General features: G+C 49.7%; 1 protein-coding gene across 3 annotated transcripts in view; it reads left to right on the forward strand.

Annotated features, from left to right (window-relative positions):
- RSPO4 (R-spondin 4) overlaps positions 1–14,189 on the forward strand; it is a 43,366-nt gene that overhangs the window by 22,795 nt on the left and 6,382 nt on the right. For all 3 annotated transcript variants that reach the window (XR_008496134.1, XM_054467546.1, XM_054467545.2), the window contains exons 2-3: positions 11,028–11,216; positions 11,827–11,967. Coding sequence is in view for 2 of the 3 variants with exons in the window: in XM_054467546.1 (XP_054323521.1) it covers positions 11,028–11,216; positions 11,827–11,967 (330 nt within the window). In the remaining variant the exon portion in view is untranslated. The remainder of the gene's footprint in view (positions 1–11,027; positions 11,217–11,826; positions 11,968–14,189) is intronic.

The raw sequence follows: 14,189 nt of genomic DNA on the forward strand, positions 1-14,189 counted from the left end.
GGAAGGTGGAGAGAAGTATTCCCAGACATATTTCAGAAGTGGAACTGACCGGATTCCTGATGGGCCAATAGTAGGATATGAGGGAGAGAGAAGAGACAAGGATGCCGCTGAAGTCTTTGGCCCTGAGTGGAGTAGCCACTGACTAAAATGGACAGGAGAAGCAGGTTTGGAGGGCAAAGGATGAAAAGTTTCCATTTTGGATGTGTGCCTATTCTTACTGTATTTTGAGGGTCTTATCCATTAGCCCCTTAGGTGTCCTGTATTGGCACCTTAGCAGGGATTTGCCATCTGCTCCTTGCTCAAGCCCCTCCCTTTCTACCAAATGAGTACAATATCATCTTGTACTCACCTCTCTTAGAAATCTTTCTTCCATCTACAAGAACTAGTCCTGCTCCTGGCTTCAGCTTCTGTCCCCACATCTGCCTCCCTAGAAAACCACCCCTGATGTCTCCAGTCTCTGGACTCTCACTCCCACCCTGCCTGGGTCCTTCACTTGGATCTGAGCCCTGCTGGGCAGAGGTCACCAGCTTTCTCCATATTTGTATGGGCCTGGTCCTCCCAAATAGGCTGTGAGCCCCCTGAGAGCAGTTGTTGAGAACCTTTATTGAGCCACCATTCATGCATTCATTTAAGAAATAATGAATGGGCATAATGGGTATAATCACAAATGGGTAGTCAGTGGGCATCTACAATGTGCAGGGTTGTGGGGATTTAAAGGTGAACAAGCCAAGCTGGGCCTAGCCCACAAGGGAGCATCTCTCATGAATCAAGTAGTAACGGAGTGCTCATTCATCTGCCATGAGCTATGCTAAGCACTTTGCGCAGATGAGTTCATGGCATCCCTACAACTGCCTGGGAGGTGGTTGCTACTATTGTCCCCATTTTACAGAAGAGAAGACCAAGGCTCAGAATGGTAAAGCCACTTGCCCAATATCACCCAGCTAGGAAGTGGTGGTTTGTCAGGCCCCAAAGCCAAGGCAACCTCAACATTCTGCTGAATGTTCTGCCCTGCTGGTCCCCCCACCTCCTGAGTGCTGAGAAGGGTCCAGTGGGCTAGCGACCTCTAGCTCTGATCCCAGGGAGTCTCTAAGCTTGGAATGATCTCCAGCGCCCACCCCCTTGCTAGGGATGGTGCAATCTACCCCCAGGCAGAAATGTGCTGGGGGATCTTCTGAGCAAGCATCCAGCGGTGGCCACTGCCTCCCATATGTGGAGGCCTGAGTGGGCAGGCGGGTGCCCAGATGTTGTTTATTTCCCTTGGTCATCGGTGACATGCATCCTGCACTGCCAGGCAGGCATTGGAGGATGCGCTGCCCAGCACTGTCTGTGTGGGGCCCTCCTGCATGGTTCTGGGACCTTCCCAAGGACAGAGCAGGGACCTCAGCCGGGGCAGTGGTGTCTTTCTCTCCTTCCCCATCCTTCGTAGCCCCGGGGAGTCATCCAGGACAGCTGTATTAAATCCTTAGTTCACCATGACACAATGTTCTCATGCAAGACACACTTCCCAGGGCACACCCCAATTATGAAGAAACTCTACCCCCAAAAATGTTGGCATCAAAACCAAAAACTCTGCACTGATTGTCAAAGCAGTTCCAGGATCACAAATGCCACCACAGGCAGGGCAGGTGGTGATAATAATGGTAGTAACAGTGATATCATGGAGACCTGCTTGACTGTCAGCCCCGCCCAGGCCCCCACAGCACACCTGTGAGGTCAGCCAGGAGGATTCTTGTTTTACAGATGAGAAAACTGAAACACAGTGAGGTTAAGGCACTGGTTCAAGGTCACATGGCAAAGGTAAAGGGCAGAGCTGAAATTTCAATCCAACCAGTCTGGCTCTTAACCCTGTTCCACACTAGTAGTTCTCAAAGTGTGGGCCCAGGACCAGCAAAGGTAAGCATCACCTGGGAACCTGTTAGCAATGTGGATTCTCAGGCCCTGCCCAGACCTAATGAATCAGCAACTCTAGGGTAAGGCCCAGCAGCTTGTGTTTTTAACAGACCGTCTAGGTGAATCTGATGCATGCCCAAGTTTGAGAACCCCTCTACATTGTTTTCTATTGTGAGTGAGTGAAGTGGGTGTTAAGATGTAGCTCAAGGATGATAACATAGGGCAGCTGACCTTTGCCCTCAGTATCTGGAATACAATAGGGAGGGGTAGGGTCTGCAGTAACCTGGGGAGCATATGCCTTAATTTATGTAACTCTAACCACTCACTGCCCTGTGACAGCAGACCCAGTGTTGGCAGATGTTCTGACTTTTTCCAGAGAAGTTCAAATTCCAGTTTTTTAATGTGAAATCTCTTGATTTTTTAAATGCTAGAAATCTATCCAAATTAGTCCTGTTTTTAAAAAAAAGAATGTATGGGGCTAGGGTTTCTGGCTTGGGTATTAAGGAAATTTCAGTGACAGATTCACTGGGCTGCTGAGGAGATGAGCTTGCCTAGGAGAACATGACATTTTCAGGGTCCCAGATGTCACCCTGCGCTTTTTGATCCCCTCAGGGAAGTTCTGCAGAGTGAAGGCAGATGGAAGGCATGATATGGCAGAGATGACCCTAAATTCACTCAAAACCCCGAAATGGAAAAAAAAATACAGCGATCACTTGCACATGTTGAGCCGCTGACTCCTGTTGAAACAAGGTGCTTGGGGCAGTTCTCAGGATGTGGGTGATCCTGAGCTTAGGGACCCTTATTTGAAGGGCACAGGTTATTCCCTGTTCCCAAAAGAAAGAATAAGCCTGCCCTTCACCTAGGACCAAAGCTGCTGGCTAATATCTCTGCCCTGAGCACTTCACCATCCAGAGGACAAAAGACCATGTCCCTGGACCCTGCTGGCCTTCTTCCAGCCTCACCAACATCTCTGGCTTCTGTTTGCTCACCTGGGAAAGAGGAGGAGAAGGGTCCAGATGTTGGTTGAGAGTCCCACTGTGTGTCATGGTGGTGAGGGAACAGGGAGGAAGCCTAGGTTTACAGAGGAGCACCTACTATGTGCCAGCGCTTGCCGGTTTGCACATCCCTCATAATAAATCACGTGGAGGTAGGAATTGCTGCCACAATTTTTCAGATGGGGAAACTGAGGCCCACAGAGAGAAGGGGGCTCGTTCAATGAGTGATGGGGCCAGGATATCAACCTGGAAACCTGCATCGTTACACATCTTTAGATTTTTAAGTCCCTTGAGGGCAGAAAACACATCATTCTCAATGTAATAATGGTAGCTTCAGTTTATCAGATGCCTGCTGCAGGTGGTCTGAGCTAACAGTTTTTCACGTACCATCTCCTTTAATCACAACAGCCCTGCAAGATAAGCATTATTATCCCTATTTACAGCTGGAAAAACTGAGGCTTGTAGAGGTAAAGTACCTTGCCCAAGGTCACACAACTGCCCCGAAGCTCATAACCATTGAGTCCTAGCACTGGACCTTACCCAGAATAGGGGCTCAGTAATTGTTGAATGAATGGGTCAATGAATGAATGAATGGATCACTCAACCCTGGGTTAATGCATGCATTCAGAGTTGTCATAAGCCTTTATCACTTTGCAAACTGTCAAATCTGGTGTGTTTGATTCCACTCTCATTCTCCATAAAATGGACATCCAAGTCTGGACTCATCCCTCGGGTGCTTGGGGAAACATGGAGTGACTCAGATTTCATTCTAAGCCTCTCCAGCTGCTGGAGCAACACAGAGCCATGCTTTTGTGGCCTACTGGTGTTTTGTCTGAAGGAGGATGGTCTTGATTACGGGAGACAGTTGTTAATGGAAATTACATGGGATGCCTGCCATCCACTGTGATGTCCCAAGAAAACTTGGAGAGGTTGCAATTAGAGCTTAAATGCTTTTAAAATGTGCATCTCAGCTGGGAGAGGACAGCGACAGAGGCCAAGATGTGTAGAAGGACCCAGGGGGTTTCAAAGTGTGCTCCCTGGAACCTCAGTGTCCCCTGGAGCGCCAGGGTGGTCAGGTTGGGTAGGTGGTGCTCCAGGTTCCTCATCCGCGCCAAAGCAGTGCTGCTCCACCATGATCTGTTCGCTGTCTAGTGAGCTACATCCATTTTTATTGTAATTTGACAGAAGAAAACTAGCTCAAGTGAAAAAGTCACTTTATTTGGAGCTATGGGACAAGCCAAGCTTTGGGAAGGACTGGGAGGCAGTCAGAAATTTTTTCTGTCTTAAGGAGTCCATGAGGTTGTGGTTGCCGCTTCTCTCTCTGCATCTGATTTATTTTTCTCTCTCTACTTCTGTATTAGTCGGGAATCATCTGGTTGCAAGTGACAGAAAACCTAACTCAATGTGACTTGAGAAAAGAAGAGAATTTATGGATCCCCAGGGGGGATCCACATGCACAGATGACTCTTTTTGGTCTTTGTCTGTGTCTCTTGGCTCTGTTTCTGCTGTGTGGCCTCCATTCTCCAGAGGCTCTTCCCTCATGTGGCACTCACCAGCTCTGATCTATATCCTCCTAGATCCAAAGAGAGGAAAGGAACACACACACATCTCCACACACATCCATTGACCTCAGCAAAAACCCCAAGACTAGCTCTTGTGGGGATGCGAGCCTGTGTCTGAACCTACAACCACTGTAGTCAAGGGGACTTGATGCTCTGATTGGCCAAGCCCAGGTTAAGTGCATCTGGGTGGATATGGCAGCACATGAACCTCAATGCCAGAGAGTGCAGAGGAGCAGGGCCTCTGTTAGCTAGTGCCCACCAAGGCTTCTCACACATGTGCATCGGAACAGGCTACCCTCCCACCTGCAGATAGCCTTAGGTCAAAGCCAGCCCAGAACATTGTCCATCAGCCCAGAGAGAGATGGTCTAATTGGCCCATCCTGGAAGAGACAGCCATTGGCTAGGGTCAGAGTCATGCCCTACAAACAGGATTACTGGGGCCAGTTCTCAGGGAAAGGAAACTGTGAACAGGGAAGACACTTCCAAAATTCTGTTACATTTATTTTGGACTTGTTAAAGTGCACATTCCTGGCCCAAAGCAGATACTTTACAAGCCTCTCTGGAGATTGTTATGCACAGTCAAGTTTAAGAACCAGCAAGTTTGGGTCTTTCTAGAGCAGCACTGTACAAACTGTTGTCATCACTGATGATTCACAAAGTGAACATTCAAGTGCCTACACCCATGACTTTAGGGTAGGGGGTAGAGAAAGGCAATAGCACTGCTTTTTCTAATGAGTTACAGAGACATGATGAAACACCAGACAGGCTATCAGAAGTCAAAAAGCAAGAGGTGCCATTACAACATAGAGGCACAAGAGGGCATCCTAGCCAACTGCCAGGGTCGAGGATGAGGCCAGAAACAGCCACTACCCTTCAAAGACCGGGGTGTTGAAGGATGCTAAGCACCATCCTGTGGGCCAACACTCTCCGAGGCCTGGGAGGGTCTTTGTTGGGTTCTTTGGCCTTCAGCATATGCTGTAGCTTTTTGAGGTCAGGAGGTCGAGACCAGCCTGGCCAACATGGCAAAACCCCGTCTCTACTAAAAATACAAAAAAATTTAGCTGGGCTTGGTGGGGGTGCCTGTAATCCCAGCTGCTCGGGAGATTGAGGCACGAGAATCGTTTGAACCTGGGAGACGGAGTTTGCAGTGAGCTGAGATCGCACCATTACACTCCAGTCTGGGCAACAGAGTGAGGCTGCATCTCAAAAATAAACAAACAAATAAAACAAACAAAAAACAAATAATACTATAACTCTAACTGAGGACTGAGGCTTCTTTGCAGTTGGCTGCCTGACTTTGGGGAAAGCTCCACCTCTTCTGGCCTCAGTGTCCCCAGTGAAACTGCAGGAGTTGTGCTGAATGACCTCTAAGCTCTTCTAAGAGTGGTAAGAGCTTTGCTTTGTCTCCATCTTGACCCCTTATCTCATCCTGCTTTGCTGTCACTTCTGTGGGCTTCAATTCCTCCCACCAGGCTGTTTGTCCTATAGGGGTAGGGGCCATGCGTGGCTCACCCCCATGGCCCCAGGCTCTGCCTGACACAGGAGGCCCTGGACAGATGCTCTAAGAGGGTAGCGTGGGGCAGAGTGATGTGGGTCCACCCCTGCCGATTCTGTGTGACCCTGGACATGTCGTTTCACCTCCTTGATTCTCGGTTTTTCTCAGCTGCAAAATGAGCAGCAACACCATGTCAGGGTGTGAGTCTCTGTCCACAGATTTGTTTTGCAGGAAATGCTACTTTGTTTTTCTGTAATTTAAATTAATTTGTAATTTGAAGTTCTATTCTGCCAGGTGGTAGAGATCACCGCAAGTCAACTGAGGGTCCCCTTGCTCTTTGGTAGTGGGGTCGCATCTCAGGCCCAGTGGGCTTACACAGTGCTGGGGCACAGCGCAGGGCACCTTGGTCTCCACTGATATGACTCTGTGCTGCCTTGCAGCAGCATCATCAGTCAATGTGTGTGATATCACCAGTCAATGTGTGCGTCAGAAAGGCCCAGTGACCTAAACAAGATGGGCAATGCTTTCCTCCCTTCCCCAGGAAAGAATCTCGGCGGTGGGCAGTCCTGGGTTAATACAGCCACGCCAAGCTCTCTTTCTGTAAGATCTCTCTGCCTCCTGGATCTGCCATGGCTCCACTCTCAAGCTTGCAGTCCTGCAGGCAGAAGGGAAAATGGGAGGAGAACAGTGCCAGCATTTCCTAAGGGGCTGCACAGGGCATGCCCGCTCATATCCCATTGGTCAGGGCATAAGCACATGACCACATATAGCTGCAAAGGGCCTGGGAAATGTAGTCTTAGAGGACATAAACTCCGCTTAATATCAGGGTTCCAGCCGGGCACTGTGGCTCAGGCCTGTAATCCCAGCACTTTGGTAGTCTGAGACAGGAGGATTGCTTGAGCCCAGGAGTTTTAGACCAGCCTGGGAAACATGGCGAAGCTGTTTCTCTACAAAAAATACACAAATTAGCTGGGCATGGTGGTGCATGCCTGTAGTCCTAGCTACTAGGGAGGATAAGGAGGGAGGATTGCTTGAGCCCGGAAAGTCTAGGCTGCAGTGAGCCAAGGTCGTGCCACTGCACTTCAGCCTGGGGGGCAGAGCAAGACCTTGCCTCAAAAAATAAAATAAAAATCAGGATTCCACTAGTGAGGATGAGGGGAGAGTGGACGAGGAGGATGACTAACAAAGTGTGCAGAGGCATGAGTCGCCACTGCTCTTGGAACCCGGGTCCCACATCTTCAGAATTTGTCACCTTCCCCTGCTCAAGACCTTAGCTTGAGGATGGGACAGGGCTTGGGAGGGGAGCTAGTGGAGAAGGAGAAGAAAGAATGTAGGCCTCCTCCTGCCCCAGGACACAGTAGAGGCTAAATTCTTTTGTTCTTTATGCATTTTTAGGGTGAACTATTTCAAACCTAAAGTCAATAATTTAAAATAATATAATAAATATTTGTGTGCCACAATCCTGAATTCAGTGTTGGTTAGTCTCATGTCTTTTGCTCCGAATGCATATTTACAAGTCACAAATGCTACAAAATATTGCTTTGCAGGTCCTTGAACTTTATATAAATGGCTCTTACTATATGATTCATCGTGCACCTTGCTTTTTTCCTCTCAGCCCCGTCTTTGAGCTGTGTCCACAATGATTACTGTAGCTACCTCAGTCATTTATCATGGCTGGGTTGTGTATGTGGTATCTGGCTGTGGTGTATGAATATACCACAATGTATTTATCTATTCCTTTGGCAGAGGGTTAGCTTTTTGCAGTTGTTTGCTATTAAATAATGCTGCAATAAATATCTTTGTCTCTTTCTACACATATACAAGGGTTTCTCTAGGTCAGTGTTTCTGAGAGCGTGTCCCTGGACCAGCAGCATCAGCATCACCTGGGAACCTGTTAGAAATACAAATTCTCAGACCTACTGAATCAGACGTACCAGGGGTGGAACCTAGGGACCTATACTCCAACAAGCTCTCTAGGAGCTGCTGTTGTGCTCCAGAGTTTGAGAACTGCTGCTCTAGGGTATACACCAGAAGCTAAATTGTTACATTTAGAAGAGAGACATCAGGTCAGTCGTGGTGGCTCATGCCTGTAATCCCAACACTTTGGGACCCTGAGGCAGGAAAATCACTTGAGGCCAGAGTTCAAGACCAGCCTGGGAAACAGAGAGAGACCATCTGTACAAAATTTTTAAAAAAATTATCTGGGTGTGGTGGGACATGCCTGTAGTCCCAGCTACTTAGGAGGCTGAGGCAGGAGGATTGCTTGAGCCCAGGAATTTGAGGCTGCAGTGAGCTTAGGATCATGCCACTGCACTGGAGCCTGGGTGACAGAGCAAGATCCTGTCTTAAAAAAACAAAACAAAACAAACAAACAAAAAAACTTTTTAACACAAAAAGAAAAGAGACATCTCCTAATTTATTAGGTACTGCTAGATTTTTCCCCAAAGTTTACACTCCTATCTAAGGTGAAAAGGTGAAGGTTTCCTCTCATTCTTGCCAGCTCTTGGTAGTATCAGCATCTGAATCTTTTGCTGAGTGAGAAGTCTGGACTCTGCTAAATTCTCAGTGGATGTTCTTGTTTCTCTGGCTCTGGGAATCCCTCTTACAACATCACACTTGCTCTCTGCCCTCAGGTCCCTGCCAGGTATACAGCTCCAGAAGCACAAAAATCTTTATTCTGCTCTCCTGTTGCAGTTTCTTATCCCAGGGCAAGAAAATTGAGGGCAATGCCAACTTTGCCTGGGAACAGGATCCCAGCGTACACGTTAGTTACTGTGTACTTCTGTACGACCCTGGATCAGTCAGGCTCCTGAGTTATAAGCAACAGAAATAGGGTTATCAGCAGGATGTGGGGCCTCACAGAATCTAAGGAACAGAAGGTGAGGACTGGGGAAGTAGCAGTACTCATTCGAGAGCTGGAGCAGGGAGGAAGGAACAGAGGGACTGAGGGATGGAAGGGAGAGAGAAAGGCCTCAGCCAGGGCTGGGCAGAGAGCCTGCCCTGCCTCCACCATGAACCCCATTTCTGTGTGACCCTCACTCTTGTGTCCCACTCCCAGGACCAGAGTCACCAGAATGTGTATCTGGCCAGGCTTTCGTTAGCTCTCACCTGCTGCCAACTTAAAGAAGGGCCAGAACTCTTTTGGTTTCTGTTCCAGGGGGAAGGTGCCAGGGTGTGTTCCTCATCAGGACCTCGCACAATGGGGAATTCCTCTAAAAGGGAGATGGGGCACCAATAGGAAGAGGGGAGCATCTGGGAGCTGGAGAGCCAAGAATGTTTCCTGCCGGGTGGTCTTGGGGCTCAGGTGAATCAAGGCGTATAACCGGATTATTAACCAGTCTGACCCTAATGACATATAAACATGAAACCATTTACTGTTTCCCCAATTGCTGCCTCTCAAAAGCTGCCCTATCCTTTCCTGTCACTTGGTGACACCTGGTCATTTTCTGACTCTCCCCCACCTCCTACTCCCAGTGGTCTCCCCTGCTGCCTCTTACTGCTGGGGCACCTCCCAGCAACCAGCCTTCTTGTGCCAGGCAGCAGGAATACCACCTAAGCCTGGCTGCTCCCAAGGTACCCCTTACCACTGAGAACCCCCTCACATGTGCTGGGAAGGATGTGCATCCTCTTCTACCACACTCTCCCCCTCAGCTCTGCCCTTCTGTCTCCTGGTCTCGTTTCTCTGTTCAAAGAGGAATGGGAAGGGGGCAGATTCGCAGGGCTATGGACATGAATTTATGTCCAAGCAGGGCATGAGATGCTGGCACCTTCTTGCAGGCACCCCCTGTCTTTGTGAGTTTCTCTGGCATCTCCTGACTTCGTTGGGAGGGTCGGGAACAGATGAAAAGTCACAGCACCACAACTCACTTCCCTAGGCTGTCCACTTCTTTTTATTTTCTTCTTTTTTGGAAACGTGGCTTCACTCTGTCTCTCAGACTGGAGTACAGTGGCACAAACACAGCTCACTGCAGCCTTCCTCGCTCAAGCGATCCTCCCACCTTAGCCTCCCAAGTAGCTGGGACTACAGGTGTGTGCCACCATACCTGGCTGATTTTTGTATTTTTTGTAGAGACAGGGTCTCACCATATTCTCCAGGCTGGTCTCAAACTCCTGGACTCAAGCAGTTCTCCCATCTTGGCCTCCCAAAAAATGGTGGGATTACAGGCATGAGCCACTGTGCCTGGCCAGGCTGACAATTCCTAACTCCCATGAGTCCCTCCCTGCAAGTGTTCAGCTTAATCAGCGTCCTGGGGTGATGGTCAGGGTAACAGAGACTCCTTATGAGCCCAGGAAAGGCTCACTTAAGATTCTAGAGCATTTTCCACCTCTTTTTCCCCAGCTTTGGCTCCTGGGTGCCAATTCTGGGGTAACAAAAAATTTTCTCCTTGAAAAAATTTCTCCCATTGCTATTCCTGATGATGGTGGGAGCCCTTGCTGATGGTGACAGTGAGAAATGGAGTATTGTTGAGTATTGTTAAGGAACCCAGCAGGAGGGTGAGGGTCTCACCCCACCCCCACTCATGCATTTGCACCCACACACACTCAAAAATTCACATTACTTTGGTAAAGATTAAGTTTGCTTGTGAGTAATGGAAAACTCCAAATAACAGTGATTTAAGCAAGATAGGTGTTGATTTCTCTCTCATGTAACAGTCTACACAGGCAGGCTAGGGCTGGTACAGCAGTTCTGCCTTCCTCAGGCACCCAGGTGCTTTTTATCTGATTTTTCCACCGCCTCACAGGACGTAGTTTCCACCTCATGATCTAAAATGGCTGCTTGTGCTCCAGCCATCGTTCACATTCCACCCAACAGAAAGGATGAGGGGATGACAAGGGGCACACCCCTGCCCTTTAAGGCAGCGTTCTTGAAGTGTCACATGCTGCTTTACCTTACATCTGATTGGCCAGATTTTGGTCACATGACCATATCTAGTTGTAAGGGAAGGTGGGAAATGTAGTCTTTTGTTTGGGTGGCCATGTGCCCAGTTACTATCCCAATGAGACCATCTCAGCTGCTCACATATATGGTTTGACCATCTCTCTCTCCCTTTCCCCCTCCTCCTTCTGCCCTGGTCTGGTGGGCAGTGGGCACTGGCCTGGGGGGCAACTGCACAGGCTGTATCATCTGCTCAGAGGAGAACGGCTGTTCCACCTGCCAGCAGAGGCTCTTCCTATTCATCCACCGGGAAGGCATCCGCCAGTACGGCAAGTGCCTGCACGACTGTCCCCCTGGGTACTTCGGCATCCGCGGCCAGGAGGTCAACAGGTGCAAAAGTACGTGGCTTCTCCCTTGTTCTATGCTAGTGCTGGGCTCCTAGACACCACGGGCTTAGATCCCACCCTTTCACCCCAGCACAGACAGAGGGGAAGTAGGTGCATGTCTAAGCCTGCGTCCAGGCTGACTCTGCAGCCTGAGGCAAGTCAGTCCACTCTCAGCCTTAATTAGCACTAATAGAGCAGGGAACTTTCACTTCTACCCTAGTTTGCGGTGTGGCCTTAGGCATGTAACTCACCTTCTCTGGTCTTAGCTCAAATAGGAAAAGGAGTCCTAATTCCAAGCTCTAATTTTTGCTGTAACTTTGGGCAAATTATCACTATTTCTGAGGTGAAAAAGAAGCAGGGAGTCCTCACTCCAGCCCTGATTTGCGGGTGACTTCAAGCAAGTCACTGGCTCTCTCTGAGCCTCCCCTCAAATGAGAAAGGGAGTTCTCTTCACATGCAAAGTTTGACCTTGGCCAAGTCTGGGCTTCAAAGGAGACACTGAGTCCTGACCCAAATGCTACCAAGCCTGGAGCTACCCAGAGGGCCTTCCACCTCGGGCAGACCCAGTGGGCCCCATCCTTGGCAGTCTCCCTCACCTGGGGTGTCCCTGGCTCTATTACAGAATGTGGGGCCACTTGTGAGAGCTGCTTCAGCCAGGACTTCTGCATCCGGTGCAAGAGGCAGTTTTACTTGTACAAGGGGAAGTGTCTGCCCACCTGCCCGCCGGGTACTTTGGCCCACCAGAACACACGGGAGTGCCAGGGTGAGTGGGGACCTCCCCGCCCTGCCCCTGCCCCCTTCTCCCTGGAGCGGGGGCTTGGTGAGAGGTGTCAGGGACCCTGGAAGAAATTACAGTAGAATGCCATATGGTGAGGGGAGGCCCAGCACCACCGTTTAAGGTACACTGGGTACCTACGCATAGTAACTGCAAAACACTAGAGCCAACATAACCACCATTACTATGATTACTACTACAACCAACACTGGCATTGTTATTAATGCCAAGGGAATCAGCAGAGTACAGAAGAAGAGCACTGATGTTTGTTTGTCTGTTTGTTTGCTTGTTTGCTTGTTTTGTTTGAGATAGGGTCTTGCTCTGTTGCCCAGCTAGAGTGCAGTGGCATGATCATAGCTCACTGCAGCCTCAAACTCCTAGGCTCAGAGAATCCTCCCACCTCAGCCTCCCGAGTAACTGGGACCACAGGCATGTACCACAACAGCTGGCTATGCGTTTATGTTTTTGTAAAGACAGGCTCTTGCTATGTTGCCCAGGCTGCCCCTGGGCTCAAGCAGTCTTCCCACCTCAGCCTCCCAAAGCATTGGGAGTACAGGTATGAGCCACTACACCTGGCTGAGCACTGATTTTGGAATAGGACAGGCCTGGGGTCCAATCCTAGCTCTAAACCTTACCCTTTAGTGATCTTAAGCAAATCACCTCAGCTCTCTGTCCTTCGGTTTCTCCAAACGTTAGAAAAAAAAAAAAGACAATAGAACATACAGCCTACCTCATGGGGAGGAATTGTTATGAGGATTAAGTGAATTAGTACAATTTAAAGTGCTCAGTACAGCAGCCAGCACACAGTAGATGCTCAGTACATGTAAGTATCAGTGTTATTACTGCTCTGATTGTTTCCTAACAGCTCTTTGTCATACTCCTGCCTGTGAGCCCTCTTCCATTCCTGCACTAGGCTACTCCTTGGCATTCTCATCTAAACTGTGCATCTCTGCCCACGCATTCCCTCTGGGCTCACATTCACAGTCATTCCAGCTGCTGATGGCCCCTGACTCCGTGTCTCTAGCCTCCCTGAGCAGCAGACCCTCACCTCCACTGCCCTCTGGGTGCCTTCTTTCAACTCCCACTGCCACCATCTCCTGCCTAACGCTTCCTCTGGGTTTCCTCTGGGTTTCAATAACCAGCTCCCTGATCCCTGGGTGGCTGTGCGTGAGATGCAGACATCACTGTTGACTCTTCTCTCTCCCTCACCCTATATTCAATCCAATCTGTTCATTTATTCGCTCCAAAAATATCTACTAGAGCATCTGCTATGGCCAGGCACTTTCCTAGGTGCTGGAGACATGTTAGAGAACAAAACAGACAAAGCCTCTGCACTCATGGACATGACATTTCAGTGGAGAGACAGAAGCGACACCTGAAAACAAATGCATAATATTTTGGGTGGTAGGAAGAACTTTGGGGTGAAAATGAAGCAGCACAAAGCTCCCAAACCCACACCATCCAGCTCATCCCTTTCTCCCCACCCATTTGTTTCTCTCCTCTGTGCCCCCCTCTTCCCACCCTCTTGCCACCCCCTGCCTGTCGCCAGGGTTCTGGCCACAGCTCCTGCCCGTCTCCCGCCTCGGCGCTCAGTCCCCCCAGCCCAGTCTCCACTCAACAGCAGAGGGAGTATTTCAAAATGATAGTCTGCTGAATTTCTTTTCCTCCCAGGACGCTTCAGTGGCTCCCACTGCCCTTGGGCGGAGCCCACCCAGGCCCTGGGCAATCTGTCCCATCTGCCAGCCTTTCCACCCCCATCATTTTTTTCCTCCTCAGTTTGAGCTCATTCTCCAGCTTGCCCAGTTCCAGTCCAAATCATCCTGGGACTCTGCTGGGGTTACACCTTCACTTGGAGCACCTCCCGTCCCTCCCTGAGCCTGGCTAGGCTCCCCTTCCCCACCATCCCACCCCCACTTCAAGTCCCAGTCCAGGGGTTTCCTCCCCTACGACCCAACCCATGCTGCCTCTGGGCTCCCACAGTGCCTGCGCTTCCCTCATCACGGCAGTGTCCAGATGGTGAATTCCAGGAGGCCTGCAGACCCTGGTCTGTCTTGCCTGCTGCTGCTCCCTCAGCACCCAGAATAGCACCTGGCACACACTGGGTGCTCAGTCTTTACTTGCCAAATGTGTGCATCTAGCAAGGTCTGGGTCCCACTGTGTCTTGAGCTTGCTGTGTCTGCTGTGTGAGCCTCTTGCTGCGTTCCCTTAGC

The sequence above is a fragment of the Pongo pygmaeus genome, chromosome 21, assembly GCF_028885625.2.
Source record: "Pongo pygmaeus isolate AG05252 chromosome 21, NHGRI_mPonPyg2-v2.0_pri, whole genome shotgun sequence".
Taxonomy (NCBI): Eukaryota; Metazoa; Chordata; class Mammalia; order Primates; family Hominidae; genus Pongo; species Pongo pygmaeus.